This window comes from Nannospalax galili, unplaced genomic scaffold (assembly GCF_000622305.1).
Source record: "Nannospalax galili isolate Female #2095 unplaced genomic scaffold, S.galili_v1.0 scaffold418, whole genome shotgun sequence".
Taxonomy (NCBI): domain Eukaryota; kingdom Metazoa; phylum Chordata; class Mammalia; order Rodentia; family Spalacidae; genus Nannospalax; species Nannospalax galili.
The window spans coordinates 18,106-39,144 of NW_008342003.1; the positions used below are offsets into that span (position 1 = coordinate 18,106).

The 21,039-nt window shown below is 45.4% G+C and overlaps 1 protein-coding gene across 2 annotated transcripts in view; it reads left to right on the forward strand.

The window, feature by feature from the left end:
- Positions 1-21,039, forward strand: part of Slc36a4 (solute carrier family 36 member 4) — a 32,910-nt gene that overhangs the window by 1,679 nt on the left and 10,192 nt on the right. Inside the window, exons 3-8 of one of the 2 annotated variants that reach the window (XM_017799267.2) lie at positions 759-847; positions 2,342-2,437; positions 2,778-2,862; positions 3,399-3,626; positions 6,942-7,040; positions 11,357-11,526. In XM_017799267.2, coding sequence (XP_017654756.1) covers positions 759-847; positions 2,342-2,437; positions 2,778-2,862; positions 3,399-3,626; positions 6,942-7,040; positions 11,357-11,526 — 767 coding nt within the window. The remainder of the gene's footprint in view (positions 1-758; positions 848-2,341; positions 2,438-2,777; positions 2,863-3,398; positions 3,627-6,941; positions 7,041-11,356; positions 11,527-21,039) is intronic. The other variant, XM_017799268.2, reaches the window with a different exon arrangement.

Here is a 21,039-nt window from a genome sequence, read left to right on the forward strand (position 1 = left end):
TCTTTCTTTTCTTTTTCTTTTCTTTATTGAGATAGTGTCTCACTGTGTAGCCCAGGCTGGCCTGGAACTCACAGAGATCTGTCTGCTGCCTCCCCAGTGCCGAGACTGAAGGTGTGCACCTCCCCACTCAGTGCTTACTGTTTTAAATGGGTTAGTTTCTATAGAGGGTTTTCAGCTGTCACCTTCCTCTAACTGCCCTCCTGTATGGTAATTAGGCTGTAAATGTCTGATTATTGTAAGAAAGCGTGGGTACTAGTCCCTGAACTTGGGGCAACCCCAAGCTTTGCTTTAATTTTGGCAAGTAAACACCTGGAAATCTTCATCTACCATGTTTTGAAGCACAGTTTTTCCAAGCTCAGTTCCCGGTGTATGCAGGTTCTCAGAGTGGACTGTAGGATGCTGGGATTGTCTCTCATCTGCAGAGTGGTGGGAGGTCCACATGAAGACAGTGGGTTGCCGATGCCACAGACGTGTCATCCCATAGATATGACATTGCATTCCATCCTCTTTGCTGATTGTGTGTTCTCTGTAACACAGGCTCAGTCCCCAAGCAGGGAGGATAGTGTGGTTGTGTGACTCTCTCCTGAGATCCTTTCTGTAACAGATTTTCTGATTTTCCCTCATACATGTGATATTTAATTACTGTGTCCAAACATTTTTTCACTGTAGATGATTTCTCCCTTGACTCATTATTTATAAGCTTACTCAAGTTTTTAAATGAATATTTAAGCTTTACTTACACATTTTCCTCTCCGCAGCTTGGACCAATCAGCCTTGTGTTTATAGGAATTATTTCCGTCCACTGTATGCACATATTGGTACGTTGCAGTCACTTTCTATGTCAGAGGTAAATGTGGATTTGTTAAGTCTATTTGATTTATTGTAAAATTTGGTATTTATTTAGAGCATCATTGTCCCTTGTACCTATTGTGCTTTGCAACTGTGGGTTGTATTTCCTGTCACCTGTGTATAGACACGGCCAAGGTAATGACCATGGGAAGGGCAGTGTTTCATAAGGTCAGATGCTTTCAGGATCTGCTCACACTGTCATCCCTTGAGGTGTAGGAGGATTGATCCCAGGACTCCTAGTGATTAGAAAATCTGCAGATATTCAAGTCACCTCTGCACCATCTTCAGTTACTGTAACCTATCAATATAAATGCTACACACATAGTTAGTATTTGATGTTTACCAAAAAATACAGGAAAAATAAAGTTGTGTATGTTCAACATGGACATACTTTTTCATGCATTTTCTCTGTGTGATTGGTTAACCCACACATGAGGATCTTATGGGTGTGATAACATGACTACTTTCTTTTTAAAATTAACTTCCTATTATTGTATGTATGTATGGTGTGTGTGTGTGCATGCCATAGCACACATGTGGAGGTCAGAGGACAACTTTGTGAAGTCGGTTCTCTCCTTCCACTTTATGTGGGTTCTGGGATTGTGCTCAGATCTCTGGGCTTGTGTGGCAAGTGCTTTACTGTCTTGCCATCCCGTGACTGCACTTTTAAAAGGCATCCTATGAGAGAGATGGCATGGGTTCTTTTGTTTGGCAAAAGAGGGAAAACTCAGGAAGATTTCAAGGAACTGAGGAGGGATATGCTTGAAGTGGTGGCCCCAGGTTTTAATTCATTAATTCCAGTTCCAGCTCAGCTTGGGGCAGAAGGCCTTTGGTGATGGTTTATTATTGTGTTGATAGACTGTCAGTGAAATAATACATCCCTTTTTAGTTTTGAATCAAGAGATGCTTGTGTTGGACCATAAGTCAGCCTTTAAAAAGTTGTTCATATATGGTAGACCAGTATTCTAGTTTCAACTCCTGAATGTTCTTAAGGCTGGTTACATCCTTGATAATGTCTAAAGACCATGCCCAAGAGAAGAAAGAGTGAGAGAGTGGGGAAGTGACATTCAGTTCCTGGCGCTGTTCTGAAGATTAAGACAGTCTCTATGAAGCTGTAGCAGAGCCCCACGCAGATGTATTGCCCTGCGCGGTCGCAACAGTAGAAGTCTTGATATGAGCAATACAGTCGATACTTTCAGGCATTTGAAGTATTTAAATTAATGAGGTCCCAGTGCTGAGTTGTCTGAACTCTACAGATAGATAAACTTGAGCAGCAGACGGAAATCAGTGTGCTGGTGGAAAGCACAGATGACAATGTAAAGTTTCACAAGCGTGCATGTGAGCATACACGTGCGTGTGAGCACACACATTTTTGCAGTTGAGCACGAATCTGGTTGTATAGTCCTGAGTTCACAAATCTCTATTTTTTCGGTGTTCTTTTCATGGATGGCCTTATGGACCAACTTCATGATTTTCTTGGTGTGTATTGCAGGTTTAAGAAGTCATCGCTGGGGTACAGTGACACTGTGAGCTTCGCCATGGAGGCCAGCCCTTGGAGTTGTCTGCAGAGACAGGCAGCCTGGGGACGGTGAGGCCGTCCCTGCTTTCTAATGTCTATACGTTGGTTGAAGTTTCAGTAATTTAAATTATTTTAATCTGATAAGACATAAATAAAAGTATAAGGTTGTGGGGACCTAAAATATAAATAATCTTTGTAGACAGACAGCTTTAGGTTCTGATTTCCACACTCTGCCACTGTTTTCTGGGGTAGAGGGCAGTCGGCAGGGGACCAGCTACAGTGCTAACTCCTTGTTCCAAGTCCAACATGCAGACGTGTCTGCACTTCACACACAGGATATTTTAACTGGGAAACTGCCTGATGGCCTCGTGGCGCCCACTGACACCCCCTTGTGGGGCTGTTTCTTTAGGACCGTGGTCGACTTTTTTCTGGTGGTCACACAGCTGGGATTCTGCAGTGTTTACATTGTCTTCTTAGCCGAGAATGTAAAACAGGTGAGTATTTTCTCTGGTTGTGAGGCCAGAGTCATACAGAAAGGAAGGGAAACTGCCTCGACCCACTCCACACGGAGGGTGGGCTTGCTGCTCCCTTACTCACGGCCTCCGAGTTGGTTTTTCAGTCAGATGTGGCAGTCTGCTATGTGGCTACATACGGCTGTGCTGGGTCCTACGAAGCCCCGTGCCAGTTGGTGTGGACAAAGACGCTGGGTGCTTCTGGAGGGTCTGTCTTTGGTTGGTAGCTCTTCCTAATCTTCCTCTCTGAAACTCTGTAAGGGTTCAAAAGGATAGACTAGTATGTGTGGTCATGCAGAGTGGGGAAGGATGCAGTCACGGTAAGAGGGTAAAACGTGCTCTGCTCTGCGCTGACGAGAGTCAGAATTGGCAGTCAGATCCTTGCTCTCAGAGATGTATTTTATTTATTATCAAGAATGTCACGATTTATCGTAGTGGGTGTAGATTGTGATTTCGTCTCTTTCGTGACTGTAAGTTGATGGATGCTTTCCTCCTTCCCTCCTGGTGATTGTGTGCAGGTTCATGAAGGATTCTTGGAGAGCAAAGTGTTTGTTTCCAACAGCACAGATCCGACCCACCCCTGCGAGAGAAGAAGTGTGGACCTCAGGGTCTACATGCTCTGCTCTCTTCCCTTCCTGATTCTCCTGGTCTTCATTCGTGAGCTGAAGAATCTCTTTGTACTCTCGTTCCTTGCCAACGTTTCCATGGCTGCCAGTCTCGTGATTATATACCAGTATGTGCTCAGGGTAAGGATGTTTTGACTGTCGTGAGTTTCCCACGTGGGTAGAGCTTCTCTGTACCTTGGAGGTGACAGTAATGACACGGAGAGGCCGGTACCGTGTCTGTGGCACACAGCAGACAGGCAGCAAATGTTGATTTCCCTCTGGGGGATCCCGTTACTGATGAAAGTGCTGCAGACATGACAAGTGCTTTAAAAATGTATTTGTATTTATTTTGTGTGTGTTTTGCTTCTGTATGTAAATACGTCATGTGTGCAATGCCTATGGAGGTCAGAAGAGGGTGTTGGATACCCTGGAACTGGAGTGACAGCTGGCTGTAAGCTGTGGGTGCTGGGAACTGAACCTGGCTTCCCACAAGGGCAGTCTGTGCTCTTTACTGCTGAGCAGAGCATCGCAGCAGCCCCAGCAATAGGAGTTCTTCGGTTGGGTCTGGCTTACTTGGTGAAATGCTGTGGAATTTGCCTTCAGACTTTCAAACAGGGTGTGCACTAAATGTTCCCCTTCCTGCTCTCTGTTTGACCCGCCCTTACTCACTCAGGGTCTCATGGTCCTGACGTGGATGGACAAAACCAGCATAACACATTTTTATCTTGGGTTTCGCATGGTTTACATGACAGGGAGGGAGGACTTACAAAGAGATGGCTTTTCATCAAGCCCCGCCAGCAGACTCCTTGGGCGCACAGTCTCTCCCCATGGTCTGTGAGTGCCCGGCTCACTCCCACGCCCCATAGGAGCCATACTTCCTGGTCTCCCCCTGGAGCCACAGCACCCCACCCCCCAATCCTCCAATCGTGCAGCTCCTCTGGTGGCTGGCTCCACCCCTCTTCCCAGGGTGCCCAGCACCCATATTTCTGAGGAATGAGTAATCTCCCTCTGGGTTACACATGGTAATACCTTCCCTGTTAGGGCTCTTGTGAGATTTAGGGTCTTGCTTTTAGTACAGAGCCGTTCATGAACCAACTCAGTGTTTTGTTTGTGTCTTTAACCTTTGAGGCAGTCACAAGGGATGGGGATGTGTGTAGTTCTGTAATTTTCTTTCATGTCTTTAAAAAAACCTTTTTTATTCATGAAATTCTCACATATGTCTACAGTGAAACCTGCGTCATACTTTTGGCCCAGTTTCTCCCCTCTGCCTCTCTCTCCCTTTACCCCTCAGGACGTCCCCCTCAGCTTCATGTTCTCCTCCTCCTCTTCTTTTTCTTCTTTGAGAATCCATTAAGTCCACTCAGTGCTGTCCATATGTACATTGGCCATCCACAGACTGTGGGAAGGCTACCGCTGGCACACCCTCAAAGAAGGAGATTTTTTTTTCGTCCCCTAGCAGCTCTCAACTGTCAGTCACTCCTCAGTAAGGAGTGGGATAGAGCACCTCCCCATCTATGCCAGATTTAGGCTGGCTTCATCTTGTGCCAGTAACCACAGCTGCAAGCTGTGCTCATGGTAGGATAGCCAGGCCTGTCTAGAACAGGGCACAGCACAGCTCTCTCCCCTTCCTCTGGCTCTTGTGTATTTAAAAAGATTTTTGGACTTGTTTATGAATGCACCTGTGTTATACAGTGCCCACAGAGGCCAGAAGAGGGCGACAGATCCCCTGGAGCTGGAGTTACATGTGGTTTCAAGCTGCCATGTGATTGCTGGGAACTGAACCCAGGTCCTCTGCAAGAGTCGCCCGTGCTCCTAACTGCTGAGCCACCTTTCCAGCCCCACTGACTCTTTTAGAAATTATTTTTAATTTTATTTATATTTTATGTGTTTTGCCTATATGTATATAAGTGTACCACATGCATGTAGTATCCATGGAGGTCAGAAGAGGGCATCAGATCCCCTGGAACTGCAGGTCCAGGTGGCTGTTAGCTGCCATGTGGTTGATGGGAATTGAATCCAAGTCCTTTGCAGGAGCAGCAAAAGCATCTCTCTCTCATCTTCTGGCTCTTCTCGCTTCCACAGTGTTCCCTGAGCCTTGTGGGGAGAGGGTTGATAAAGTTTCTTTCACTTGTAAACTTTTATTTGATGCACACAATTACCTTCCACTGCCACAAGACAAGTCTACAATTCCTTTCTGTGCAGACCGTGCAGTCGTGGGACCTGATGTCTCTGTCCCTCATTGTTGCCGCCTCCTCCCCCTCCCCCTCCCCCCTCCTCTCCACCTGCCTCCCGGGTGCTGGGATTAAAGGCGTGCGCTCCTGGCCACTTAGAATTTTTAACCCAGTTTCTGAAGGGCCAGTGACCCCAATGTTGAGAATACTTGTTTTATTCTCTGCTGATCTAATCTGTCGAATATATTACTTCTAAGACAATGGTCAAATTTCCATTAACAGTTCATTACAAACGTTCACAGTGGGTCTGTTCTGTTTTTCCTCTCTCTGGATTCTCAAACCTGTATTCTCTCTCATCACACATGAGTACAGGGGAAGAGGAAGGAGATCCCATAACTGTCCCTGGGGCTCATGGCCCCAGAGCTGGGCACAGAAAATGTAGATTCCTGAGGAGAGGGAGGAACATGGCGTCTTGCTGTCCTGAGAAGCGATTTGGCGGTACCAGATGATCAGGAACCTTCCATGACCTTCTTGGCCTGACCCTCACTCCTGCTGCCAAACACCATCTTTGTGAAATTCTGCAAATGCCTCAGTTGTTCTCAGTCTCTGTGTCCCCCAAATTAGCCACGTGGCTGCACACTAAAGCTCGCTTACACTCTGCCCTGAGACTTGAATTCTGCTTTAGGTTAGGAAGACAGAGAAGAGGGCGGTGGGAAGTAAGCGTTGAGGTGTCTGCAGGAGAGGGTCATGGAGTCAGAGGTCTGTGCTTGTTGTGTCTGCAGAGAGGAAGGAACCACAGTACCAAGCAGCCAAGGACAGAGAGATTATCTACAGATAAGGAATAGGGGTTGTCATATCAGAGCGCAGACTAAAACCAGGGGACATCCGGAGCAGCCAGGATAGTAGACAGCCAAAGTCACGAGCCAGCTGTCTCAGGGAGCTGAAGAGTGAGACCAGTGGTCACAGCAGTGACTGTGGGCTCTGGCTCCAGCACTCCTGTGAAGTCCCATGTGGCAGGAGGCCCCCCACGCCCACTGCCTGGGACTTGATGGTGGGCACAGGTGCTCGGCAGGAATGTGTGGGCGTGAGGGAAACAGTTGCCTCACAGTTACATCTAACAGCCTTGCTTCACTTACACAGGATGCTGAAGTGTCTGTGGAAATACATGCTCACTTCCGTCACCCAGTTGTTCTGTGGAGCTCAGGAAAATGTGGGAATGCTCTTTTCTTTTAGCTTATTTACACAGATAATGCTGTGACCTGGTTTTCTTCCCTTCCTGTTGCAGAACATGCCAGATCCCCACAACCTTCCCATTGTAGCCGGCTGGAAGAAATACCCACTGTTTTTTGGTACCGCTGTGTTTGCTTTCGAAGGCATCGGAGTGGTAAGAATTAGCTTTTCCTCTTCCTGGTTTCTTTTGCGACAGGGTCTCCCTGTAGTCCCAGCTGGCCTGGAATGCACTATGTAGACCAGGCTGGCCTTGATCTTACAGAGGTCAGCCTGCCTCTGAGTGTTGGGATTAAAGGCATGTACCACCACACCCAGTGCCTTTACTTATTTTTTAAACTCTTAAGTCAACACAAATTTTTATCTAGTCAAACTCTACAGAGATATTCAATTTCCTTTTGTGTTTCCTTTATTCATAGAACGTGACTTGAGTGAGGGATTATTTCTTGCACTAACCAGTAGCTTGATCTTTACAGATTACTTAAGCTCTCTAATTCTTTTTCTTTATAAGTCAAAAGAAGATATTAGACTAGATTTTTAGCATTTTATTGTGGAATATTTCAAAGCTGCACAAAATTTAGAGTAGTATACTGAAATCCTTTTGATTGTCACACAGCTTCAGATACATATAAAATTATATAGCATAATTATATATAAAATTCAGGATGACTTCTTCAAATCTCTATCCCACATGTTCAAGCATGGCCCAAACCACCACATTAAAGAACTGTGTGTGCACGCATGTGCATCCCGTGGTGGTCAGGTAGAGGTCAGAGGATGCCTTCCAGGGGTCTGCTCTCTTCTACCTTGTTGAAGCAGGTCTCTCTCATTTCTGCTGCTCTGTGTACTCCAGCCTAGCTGTCCCGTGAGCTTCTAGAAAGTTCTCATCTTGTCATAGGAGTGCTGGAATTACAGATGTGAACCACCACATCTGGGTTTTATGGTTTCCAGGGAACACAGGTCATCAAGGCCTGTCAAGTGCTTTTACCCACTGAGCTAACTTACTGGTCCAAACATGACATTTTATAAACTAAATTATTTCAAGGGTATAGAAATAATTATAAAGTTATTGTTATGTGAAGGTCAAATATAGTACTCCTTTTAGATTTGTGCATATTGTGTTTGCTAACACCAAGACACATCCCAAGGACTCCTGGATCTTTTTAAAAAAATATTTTATTTGTTATTTTTATTTTATGTGTATGCATGTATTGCCTGCATGTAGGTACATGCACCCATGTTGTGCAATGCCTGCGGAGGACAGAAGAGGTGCCTGGATCCCCGGAACTGGAGTTATGGACAGTTGTTAGCTGCCGTGTAGGTGCTGGGATTCGAACCCAGGTCTCCTGCAAGAACAGCCAGTGCTCTTAACCACTGAGCCATCTCTCCAGCCCCAGATTCCTGGATTTTAAGTATTTCTATTCAAATACTTCCAGTTTATTTATGGCCTGGAATTTGCAGACTTTAGGAAATTAGAATATTGATGTCTGCTTTCTTTGAGGCTTATGTTTTACCATCTGATGGTTTGGTATCAGGACAAAAGCACTTTCAGCACCTCTCCCTGTGAATTCAGACAGACTGGACCTCAGAGAAACCTTACCCCCGTCACGTGGCTGTCTGGTTCTCTGTTGGAGAATCCTCACAGATTCTTAGAAATTCTCAGCACCTTCTATGCAGCTACAACTGATTTCAGGTCCCGTCTCTAGTCAGTTCTGGGATCTTTATTATCGGACACTCATCTAAGTGCTGTTTCTCTGACATTGAACAGCTCTGAAGTCCAACGTGTGCTGTCCCACTCAAAACCCAGCTCCATTTTGTCATTGCCTCGTTTCTTTCTGTCTTTAATTTGTAGACTTTGCCTCGGTGAGGACACAGTTTGAAGGGTTTCATCTTGAGGTTCTGAATGTGTTGATCACACATGTGGCTCTCGTTTGCCCATGCTGGCCCCCACCCCGTTTTGCTGGTCCCCTTTCTCCTGCAGATGGTCTATCCTCTGCTTTTCTGCCACGTGTCTGTGAGCCTCTCTTGTCCTCTCGAGTCGCTTCCTCCTTTTCCAAAGGTCCCTTCCTCCTCCTGCTTCACCTCTGCACACATTTGTGCACCCACACACATACACACTCAACCACTCAACACAGTCTTTCAGCTTCACTTTCAGTGGTTTATATTTGATTCGTTGGATGAATTCCTAAGTCTGTCCTTGGCTTCCCATTCAGGCATGCTGATCCCTTATCCCTACTCTGAAGTCAGCCCCATAGAGGCAGTTTATGTGAAACGCTCCCAGTGCTGGTGACCCGTAGGACCCTGGGGAAGTGTCCTGATGGCAGCCCATGTTTCAGGTCTGGTCTGAAGCATGGCACACTGTTCTCTGCTGTGCTTAATGTTTCCACAGCAAACAGACTCATGTGGAAAGGTGGGGAGATAGAGCTATTATCTCACCAGGGTCTTCTCAGGATGCTGGGATGTAGCCTGCAGGACTCAGAACAATCCCTTCCACACCGACCCACTCTGAATGCTCGCTACCGTTACCCTGGTGTCTTCCAAGTTATCACACCACGGGGCTCTTGGATGATTAGCTTAAAAAATTTAAAAGTTCTTATCAAAGTGGAAAGACTGGAGTTACAGGAGGGTGTGTGTGTGTATGGGGAGAGAGAGAGAGAGAGAGAGAGAGAGAGAGAGAGCGAGAGCGCTATGGGTGTGTGCATATGCATGTCCTGTGCGTGTGTGCGTGTCCTTATTGGTCTTATGAAAGTGGACAGGCTGTAGAGACAGGAGGATATGTGTATAGACTATAAAACTATGGGTGTGTGTACGTGCATGCCCCATGCATGTGTCCTTTTCCTTGATGTTTCTCCTGAAACATAGCGCACCCAGATCTTAATAGCAAAGAACCAAGTTCTGTGGAGAAAAGTACCTGGTGAGGGCTGATGCCATGGCATCAAGACGAGTGTGGAGCTCTGTGAGGACCAGAACGTGAGGGGAGCCTCACGAGGGACACAGATACACCTTGACGCGTCGCAGTGAGCACGGCCGGAGCGGAGTGAGTGATAGAACATTGGGTTGTAACTCTGTGTGCGGTCTACAGACGTCCACAGCGAAATCAACGATTGAACAAATGACTGTAGGCAGAGCTCCCAGCAGAGCCTCCTGCTTCAGGATGTGTGGCTGACCCTCACTCAGTCCTCCGAGTGTGGGCTGGAGTTAGAGAGGCGGGCCGGGTGGAAGGAAGGATGGTGGCTTTACAGCAGGGTCAGGATGAACGTCACCTGATGGGACATGTGGTGAGAGGGCCTTCCCTGTGTGGCATCCCTTCTCTAAGCACGCAGCCCCCATCTAGTCACAGGAAGGCCTTAGATCAAGCCCAGTAGAGGGACATTGTGCAGAGCTCAGACAAATCAGGGTAATGGACAGCAAGGAGAAACTGAGAACCTACACAGACCAGAGCAGACTGAGGAAGCAGGGTGACGTCCTGGACAGACCGTGAGATGGGAAATTCATTAATGAATAATGAATAAACTAATGAAGTCCAAATGGAGTTTGGAGTTTAGTCACTGCTGGCCAGTGTTGGCCCACAGTTGTAACAAGTGGTAATATAAGTAACAAATGGTAACAAAGGGCTGGAGAGATGGTTCAGCGGTTAAGAGCACTGGCTGCTCTTGCAGAGGACGTGGGTTCGAATCCCAGTACCCACATGGCAACTAACAACTGTCTGTAACTCCAGTTCCAGGGGATCTGACACCCTCTTCTGTCCTCTGCAGGCATTGCATGACATGCCTGTGCTTACATACATGCAGGCAATTCACGCATGCACTCAAATACAAAGAATAAATAAAATATTTAAAAAAATAAAATGGTAATCACAGGGAAGCAGTTTCAGGGACATGAGGGAACTCTGTGTTTTCTTTAGGATTTTATTTTGTAAATCTGAAAGTATCTAAAAGGAAAAGTCATGCTAAAAAATAAAGCTGGCAAGTTTGCCTGCCTAGAGGTGATTTTCAATTTTTTAAAAAGAATTTCTAAATGTGTAATGTAAAAAACAAAACAAAAAACTATACAGCCAGGAACTGGGAAGATGGGTCACTTGGTAAAATGCTCGACACACTAACATGATGCCCAGCACCCGTGTAAAAACCTGAGTCACTGGTGGGTCTATAATCCCAGTGCTAGGGAGATGGGGTCAGGCAAATCTCTGGAGCTCCCCGGCCAGCCAGTCTAGCTGAATTGGTGAGTTCCAGGCTCCGGGAGAGACCGTCTCAGAAAATAAGAGGAGAGTTGAGTGATAGGGGAAAACTCCATATGTACACGTGCATACATGTGAGAACACAGTGTATGTGTGCACACACATCTGTCATAGCTCATGTAAATTGTTCTGAAAGATCCTCACATAGATCACAGAGGCCGACTTGCCTATGGGAGAGACGCTGTGTTACAAGGGTTTGGGTCATGTTTCTTTCAAACAGTGTCCTCTCCTCGTAGGTCCTTCCACTGGAAAACCAGATGAAGGAGTCTAAGCGCTTCCCCCAGGCGCTGAACATCGGTATGGCCATTGTGACCGTTCTGTATGTCAGCCTGGCCACGTTAGGCTACATGTGTTTTCGGGATGAAATCAAAGGCAGCATAACTTTGAATCTCCCCCAGGACGTGTGGTAAGTGGAGATGAATCTATTCACCCTGTTCATATACTTTATAATTTACCGATATTTGATGATAAAGATATGTTTTTGGAGTTACGGTTTAAACATTTAAAGTTTTACTAGGTCTCATTTATCTGTATAACCTAGAATTGTTCTTCTCGTTTGTAGAGGAGACTATTAGAAGTGCATTTGACTGACTTTTTAAATGTCACATGTAAAACATAGGTAGAAACAGTAGCAATCTTGTCCATAAAAGTATTTGAAGAAAGTCTTATGGGAAAAGGGACTGAAGGGGAAGTATGTGGGCATTCGAACTAAGGCACTCCCATCCCCAGCTACGAACACAGTGAAGGGCAAGGGGCAGGAGTGCCCCAGTGCAGGCTGGTGTTCAAGCTCGGTCTTGGGGTGTGACATTGTCCCCCAGTGGCCTTGCTTCACCCCACGTCTTTTCACACAGCCCCGTCTCAACCGTAACCCATGCTCAGTCTGGTTTTCCACTTAGAATGGAACACATTGGGACTTGTGATTCCATGGGGACTATTAAGTCATAGTTTATCCTTAAGAAAGTCTTCAAGTCACCTGGTTTTTATCTAGAAGAAAAACATACAAAAACTATCCTGAGAAACAATAGAAATCTTGGAAGGTGGAGAGAAGTTAAGAGAAATGTTTCCTTTTTTGACAGTGTTGGTTGGCGGTCCTGGTGCGCCAGGCTTGGATGGGTTGGTTGGCGGTCCTGGTGCGCCAGGCTTGGATGGGTTGGTTGGTGGTCCTGGTGCGCCAGGCTTGGATGGGTTGGTTGGCGGTCCTGGTGCGCCAGGCTTGGATGGCCTTTATTTGTTTCTTGCTCAGTCTGGTCTCTGTAGTTGTGGGACTGTAAAGGCCATCGCCTGGCTGAGGGGTCTGGGTGGCACTGGCTGGCCTTCCACAGGCTGTTCTGTAAGGTGAGGTGAGTGTAGGACGGTCCTGGGCTGTCCCAGACTCTCTGTGTTCCCCGCTCTTCTGTGTGTGCCTCAGATGCACAGGGTGAAGGACCTGAGGTGTCACTGGCTTCCTGGGAACCGAGGCTGTGAGCCAAGAGAAGCTCTAAAGGGCTTTGGATGCTAAATTGATCTCAATACTCAGAGTTTATAAGGATCATTTCTTCAAGAAAATTAAATTGGAGAGAAATCCTAGGATAAAGCAAGTGTGGCTAAGAGAGGCCTCAAGTTGGTGTTATTTTTTGTGTCTCTGAGAAAGCATCCTTGAGGGCATACTGTTCAGTGTGATATGCCTGCCTCCTGAGGTAAAGCATGTGACTTAGAGTTGATGATGAAGCAGATTTGCAATTCTGACCAGGCGCAGACTCTGACTGAACTGTCTAGGTTTGCGCTGTAGCCCTGTAATCTAGCACACTGGCCAGCACCCCAGGAACTTTGAATATTTGTTAAGTACTCTTCCAGGTCGAAAGGCCTCCCTGTGTGACGAGAGTGAACCACAGACGCTTCCAGTCTTTGGCGGTAATGGTACAGGGGTGTTCTCCGTGTTCCCCCAGCCAGTCTGTTAGCCACCTTCCCATCCTGTTAGTAGATTCCTGAGACAATCACCTCCTGTGGCCAAAAGCTTTCTTTGGCTCCCAGTTGTGAAGGGCTCAGTCCACGAGCACTGAGGCCTGTGGTGAGGCAGCTCGGCATAGAAGACAGAGTGAAGCCATCTTCACTCCATTGCTCAGAAGTGGGAAGGAGGCAGAGGGGAGGGCTGGGCTCCTCTGTGTGGAAGGACACACCGGGTAACCTGAAGACTAGGCCCACCACTTAAAGGTTCCACCACCTCCCAAAGCTCCAAGATGGAGACCAAGCTTTTACCACACAGGCCCTGGAGAGACTCTTATCCAAACTACAGCAGCCATCCAAATAGCAGAAGATAAACGAGCTCAAAGCCCTGGGGTTGTGTGGCAGCACTCCATGTGACTGACCCCAGCAGAGCATCCCCTGAATGCTCTGCTTTTAAAAAGTGCATTTTGGGGCCGGAGAGATGGCTCAGTGGTTCAGAGCACTGAGTGCTGTAGACCTAGGATCAGTTCCCAGTACCCACACGGCAGCTAACAGCTGTTCGTAACTGCAGTTCCAGGGGATCTGATGCCCTCTTCTGGCCTCTGCGGGCGCCAGGTATGCATGTCGTATGCTTACATACATGCAGGCAAAACATATACACATAAAATAAAAATAAAGCACATCTTACATTCTAGTTCATAGCATGTATGTTGTTGGTATCCATGTTTTTAAAATATAAAAATGCTCCCCTTAGTTAAGCACATACACCAACACACCATGGAATGTAGTAGTTTACACTCTGGAAAGTTTCTGCCGAGCTGGGTGGTGGTGCTCACTTGTCATCTCAGCACTTGGAAAGTGCCATGAGTCCGGGGCCAGCCTGGGCAATATAGAAAAACCCTGTCTCAGAGCAGAGCCTACACACACACACAGACACACACACACACCCCTATGGCACTTTGAGTCTCCTGCACACAGCCCCACACCAGGAGGAAATGCACCCAGAGTGAAAAATAGGTTCAGGATGAGGACACAGTGAACCTGCACATCCTGGGTTCAAAAGTCTATGCAAATGAAGCCAGCCGTGTCATAAGTGTGATGTAAAATAGGCTAGAGGGATATAGACCATCAAATGATGCTTGCCACAGGACTGACTTAACTTTTACATAGGACTCTCTCTCTTTCCCACTAACGGCCGCGGGTGCAGACGAGCTGTAGGTGTTACTTAGAGAATCTCCTTGACAACGAGGAAACCCGGATAGGAAAAATCTTGCATAACATTGATCTGGAAAAAAAGTCACGTGCAGTTAGGCTAGCCAGCAGCCCAGGTCAGTGAAGAGCCGTCCTTGGACTTAGTGCTTGGGAGCGAATGCCCTGTTGATGTGAACTCCTGCAGGTGTTGGGTTTAAGGCGTGTCTGCCCCCAGCTCCTCCAGTGGGAGTTTATGGGATTCAGATCAGAAGATAAAGTTTTTTCAGCTGGAGTCATTGTTGTGGGGAAGCTGAACAGTTGAACACTGGAAGGGTGACAGTTAATCACAGAGTTCTCCAGAGACCTTGAAACAGCAGGCAGAGTGCGCATGCTGTGTTCTGTCTCCTGCGTCCCTCACGTGCAGCCCAGGAGCCCAGTCTTCCTTTCCATTCGTCTGTCCACATCTGTTTTGTGGCACTTACTTTGTTGTCAGAAATATGAGACTCATCCCTCCACCCTCCCCACGACAGGTACTCCACCTGCTCTGTGGTTTCCCGTGGCACTTGAACTTTCCCAACTGCAGCCCGTACTAGAAAGGAGACTGTTTTATAGAAGAAACAAGTGTGTGTGTACATGTATGTATATGTGTATGTATGTATATCCGTGTATTCATACATGTATATATGTGCACACATGTATGTATGCATGTACATATGTGTGTATGCATGCACACATGTATACATGCACACATGTGTAATTGAATGCACATGTGTACGTATGGATGTGTATGTGTGCATGCATGTATATGTGTATGTATGTATATGTGTGTATGTATACATGCATGTATACGTGTATGTGTGTATGTATACATGTATTTATATGTGTACGTGTGTATATGTGTATGTATACATGTATGTATATGTGTACGTGTGTATATGTGTATGTACATATACATGTATATGTGTATGTATGTATATGCGTGTATGCATGTATATATGCGTCCATGTGTGTATGTATATGTGTGGGCATATATATGTGTGTGTATGTATGTGTGTGCATGTATATGTATATGCATATATGTACACATGTGTATATACGTGTTTGTGTAGCTGCGTGCATACACTTCCTACACACATTTTGACAATCACTGAAACCTATATTAGTGAGATCACTAATCATTAGGACTGATACTAGTGAAAGGTTGAATAAAAACCATTCTGTTGTCTGTTCCAGTCCAAGGTCGGGGAAAACCAACGTCCTCAGAGTCTGAACACTGATACCATAACCCTAATGAGCCGCTACTTGTCATTTGAAGAAATCGGGTCTAGATCGCTCTCACACACTAACCATTAAGTGGGCACTCAGCACACAGAGAATACAAAAGGGATCAGAGCTTCGCGCTGATGAGCAGTGACAGGCGCAGGGGTCTTTTGTCTCCTACTACTTGTCATTTGAAGAAATCGGGTCTAGATCGCTCTCCCACACTAACCATTAAGTGGGCACTCAGCACACAGAGAATACAAAAGGGTCAGAGCTTCGCGCTGATGAGCAGTGACAGGCGCAGGGGTCTTTTGTCTCCTCTGTCCTTTGTGAAGTGCCGGCTGGGTAGGAGAAGTTCAAAAGCAGTTCAGGGTGGGCATGAGTAGTGGACGGGACTTGTTGAGACAGCTGCACTGGGTCTTGGTGTTATAAGTCCATGTGGGAGCTCAGAGCTGACATGTTTTGGGAAGTAGGGCAGAGGAGGAGGGGCAGGCACTCCAGCCATTATCCCACAGGTAGTCACCGGCTGCACTCTGAGGAGACTGTTACTGTGAAAGTCTGTAGACAGGAGTGAATTGGCCAAGAGACACTGATTATGTACATGCATAAGAGACACATAGTACACACATAGTACATGTATAATGCATGCATAATGCATACATAATACATACATGATACATGTAGGGACACTGAGAAAATAAGACCCACCTGTCTCATTTTTTCTTTCTTAATACTTTTGTTAATTCTCTGAGAATCTCAATGTAATTTGATCAGACTCACCTCTGCTTCTCCCCGATTCCTCCCAGATCCACCCCTCCTCCCTACCCCCAACTTTGTGACCTCTTTTTCCTAATGACCCATCGAGTCCACTTTGTACTGCCCATATACTCCTGGGTGTAGGCCATCCACCAGAGCATGGTCAACCTACCAGGAGACACACCCTTGAAGGAAATGGACTCTCCCTCCCCCTGAAGCCAGGGCTAGGGCTCACAACTCTTAATAGCCCCTTAATTTTTTTATTACTTTATTCCTGTATTTATTGTGTGTATGTGCATACATACATGTGCCATGGTACATATGTAGAGGTCAGAGGGAGTGGGTTCTCTCTTTCCACCACGTGAGACCCAGGGATCGAACACAGGTCATCAGGATTGGCGGCAGCACCTCTGCCTGCTGAGCCATTCAGCTGGCCCAGAGTCAGCTGATTGTAAAGTTGCCTGTCACAGGGGGACGTGGCCCAAGTTGCCTCAGCTTTTCCTCGTGGATGGCTGGTATTAAATTTGGAAGGAAGAAAATCTACTGAAGTCCTTAGTTAATCCAACAGTGATTCACTGATTGCCGTCTGTATCCCAAGTACTGTCCTGTGCTCTAGAGACAGAGGGGACAGTTGTCTCCTTTCCATAGTGCTCAGTTCCTGGTGATGCGCTCAGAGAGTTCACAGGCTCCTGGCCTGAAGGCTAGTGGTGAATGCTGTGTAGCCATCTTGCCTCATGGCTGGGGTAAGAGGAGACGGGGGGAGGGTTGCAGCTGGTCCTTAGTTAATGTGACTTTACTGTTTTAAAAATATTTATTATTTTCATTTTTTTATGTGTATGAGTGTATTGCCTGCATGTGTGTAAGCACACCCATGTTGTGTAATGCCCACAGAGGTCAGAAGAAGGCATTGGATCCCTTGGAACTGGAGTCATGGACAGTTGTTAACTGCCGTGTGGGTGCTGGGAATTGAACTCAGGTTCTCTGCAGGGGCAGCCTGTGCTCTTAACTCCTAAGACATATCTCCAGCCCCTTACGTGACTTTTCTTGCAGAGCTGGGCTGTCTGACCTCCCAAGCTGGAGCTCAGGAAGGGCCAGCAAGGGAGAATGTGAGGGTCTCTATGGGCGTCTGTTTTCAACCTGGACAGGAAGACTCAGCTAGAGATCATTCCCTTGGTTGCCTTTTAAAAATGTTAAGAAATTACACATGACATGTCTACGAAAGACCATGGAAAGAGTCAGATTTTCAAACCTATTAGCCAAAGTTGGAAAAAGAGTAAAAGCGTATAAAGTACGAAACCCTCTTGTTAAAACTAAGGTTTTCATTAGAAGAGGAAGTTGTCTTTCCTTAACTGATTCCACACAGGACTGCAGCATAGTTACTAAAATAACTGAGATGATACATGTTTGCTTTTAGGGTAACAGACTCTGTTTTCAAGAGCAAACCAACCCATTCTTTGCTGTATTGTCATTATGGAATGTTGCAGCTTCAAAAGGCCATTTATGTAGACCTACATCAGCCGCTAATGCTAATTTAATAAATAGTAATATGTATCTATTACCTACTGAAAGTATCGGGAACAGATACAGAAGAACACGGTCTCTAACAGTTAGGAACCAATATGGTCTGGAGGTCACGTGTTCTTGTCCTTGGGTTGCATTCCTGAAGCCTTACATGTTAGTGGGTGACTCTTTGAACTCTTCATTTCTAAAATGTAGTGCTTAAAAGACCCCCACTGTGAATTCTTATGGGAGACCAACATGAAAACAGAGGTTAGTACCATCTGTAGAAAAGTTCAGAAAAACATAAGTGAGATGGACACTATAGACAGCAACACAGAAGAAAGGGGTTTTTGAAAGAGAAAGTGGGTAAAAGGGAGATGGGTGTTTCAAAGCACACGCACTGCTTCTTTGAGAACTCGTTTGTGTCTATATTTGTTCTTTAGGGAGCGGTGAGCCATATACGGGCCAGTGTGGAGCAGACCGAGCCCTTAGTTCTCACTTTTACTCCACACAGTGCTCTCTGTAACCGCACATGTACCAAAGGTTAAAAAAGAGGGACAGTGCTCTGTACAGCACCAAATACTAGTATCAGATTAGTTTTGTTGAGCAGTGTAAATACTAACCAAATTCTCAGTCTACGTAACTTTAGCTTTATTCAGTGGAACGTAATTATATGCAAAATAATGTTTTCATTTTAAACTATGTTATTAGCCATACTTTCAGATTGTAAAAGGAGAACTCTCATTAGAAAAAAGCAATGTTTTTAAGTGAATAAACTAATGAGAATCTTTGTTTAATTCTCTGTATTTGCATATCAGAATATATGAATCAGTCTTTTGGTAATTTGCATATTTTCAGTAGCAGCCATTAGTATTTAACTTTTAAGCCAGTGCTAAATGCATCCTTAGGTAATTTTAAAATTAAGAATTATCGCTAGCCCTGGGGCCTTCCTCGGTCCTACCTGTGCTGTTTGCCGTATTTTCAGACCTGCTTCGCCCAGCTTTATTTCCGCTGACTCACTTCTAAGGGAGCGTGTTGTGGCAGCCTGTTGAATTTCTCCCTGCTCAGTCACAGACTCGGGAGCTCACTGCTCTTACTACTGCAAGTCTTCATTTTCCAGAAATAAGCTTAAACCCCAAATAACCACTTTACCAAAAGTCAAATCCTATGTCTCTTTCCGTTCCAAGGGAACCCAGTCTTCACTGTGCACAGAATTCTCAGCCGGAAGACTGTGACTCTGATAGTCCTGGTGTGAGAGAGTGCAGGTGCCCATCCTGCCTGAGAGCCACAGAACATCCATGTTTCCATGGCTCAGTGCCCGCACACACCAGCCACAGTCTCCCTCCTAGTTTGTTTCTTACAAAATGTCAGAGCTAGTGGACATTCCTGTTCATTGCTTCAAATATAAAAACAGAAGAAGTATGTTTTAAAGCAAATATAAGAATATTAAAACATAACCCATTGGTTTTTTTCATTCATGACTCAGGTCATATATTTAATATCATTCTGCTGACTCCTCAGATTCCACTTAAACTCCCATCTTATTTTCAATACTTAAAATGTCACCTTTCCCTGAAGTGGGGGTGTTTACTCAGAGATGCATGCAGAGTTTTGGCAGGAGGCCATCAGCAAGGTGGAGAGCTAAAGATCATCACATTTTATACACAACCTGAAATAACACTCTGGACCCTGTACACATATAACTCTGATATCCCATAAAATGAATAAATAATCCTAAGAGGTTTATGAAGCTGAACGTTTGTTTGCAGTTTAGAAGCCCTGAGCTTCACAGTGCAGTTTGCTTGACAGCCATCACCCAACAGCTGTGTTTCCTAGTTAGTGCTTTTAATGCGGGAATCAGGTGGAATTTAGAGAGCCCTGGCAGTTGGAGCCCTCAGATGCCTTCCTGACATTCCTGAGTGATGTTGTACCTGACAAAGGAAAGTACAGGTTTAGAACTTGATATGAAATTTTCCTTCTTCACATAGATCACTGAGGTTGTAACCCAGATGACAAAGAAATACAATGATGTTCAATTTTTAAAAGTTTTAAAATACAGGAAGCATTTCATCACAGCTTTAACATATTCAGTAACACGCTCCAGAGCAAGGATACAGCTCTTTCACAAATGGCTGTAAATTTTTAGGTTCACTGTTGAATTAATACAGTTATACAATATTGAACACAGTATTAAGCCCTGTAAGACATAAAATTGGATGAATTTTTAACCTTTAAAAAAGATCTCCATTTCATTTTAAAATATACTGTTTCTTACAGAAAGACTTATTGTGTTTGCCACTAACACTGAGATGTTGGTGCATGCATCTCTAATCTGTTTGTATCTGATTATTCCTAGTCATAATCAGTTGCACTCAGATCCTTGGTGCCTGTGTGTGTCTATAAAGTCATCGGGTAATTTTCAATGATAATGTTTATCACCTCTACTAATTAACATGATGTAAATTTTTATGCTTCCTCCTCAAACATAATACATTTTTTTAGTTTGTTGATTTGTGTGTATGTGTGTGTGTGTATCACACAGAACATCCCAAACCATCTTATTCAACTATGTACCCACTTCCCAGATGGCACCCTTCCATAGCCTCTCTCCCCCAACTAGAACCCTTATACTCTGATATCCCTGTTACTGTCTGCTGTATTGTCGGCACCCCCAGCCATTCCCCACTACTTGCCCTTCTGGTGAATCTAGTCAGCCTATCTAGAGGTCTTTGTTTTAGGGAGGTCAGCTGTTCCTCATCTAGCAGCAATCAGTTGTCAGTATTCCTTTAGATAAGATTGGGGTCTACTGTTTATTTTCTCAATTTTTTGCTGGCTTACTATCTGGGAATCCCTTGGGCCACCCTGGCCAACAACTCAAAAGAAGGTATCTCCTATCTGGCATTGTTGCTAGTTATGTAGCCTTTAGCTATACATATGGACTCTTAAAACATTATATTGGCCCCTTTAATCTTTGGTTATACTTTCCTTTTGGGTGATTAAGGCCATACAATTGGCCCAGATAAACCCATTTATTTTCACTCTTAGGGTCATTTGAGGATCTGTTCCTTAGGGGTCACATGGGTGTGGGAGGAACCCCTGGCTCCTTTCTTTTACCAGTTCCACCTATGTGAAGATAAGTCAAAGGTCCTACTCGACCATGGCTGGCTTCGCTTGGAAGCATGGAGGAAATGATTCCTCTGTGTTGACCCTCCTCTTTGTAGACTGGACACTGGTTCAGGTCCATCTGGTGGGGTCTCGTTGGCCTCCTTGATCAAGAGGACAGGTGACC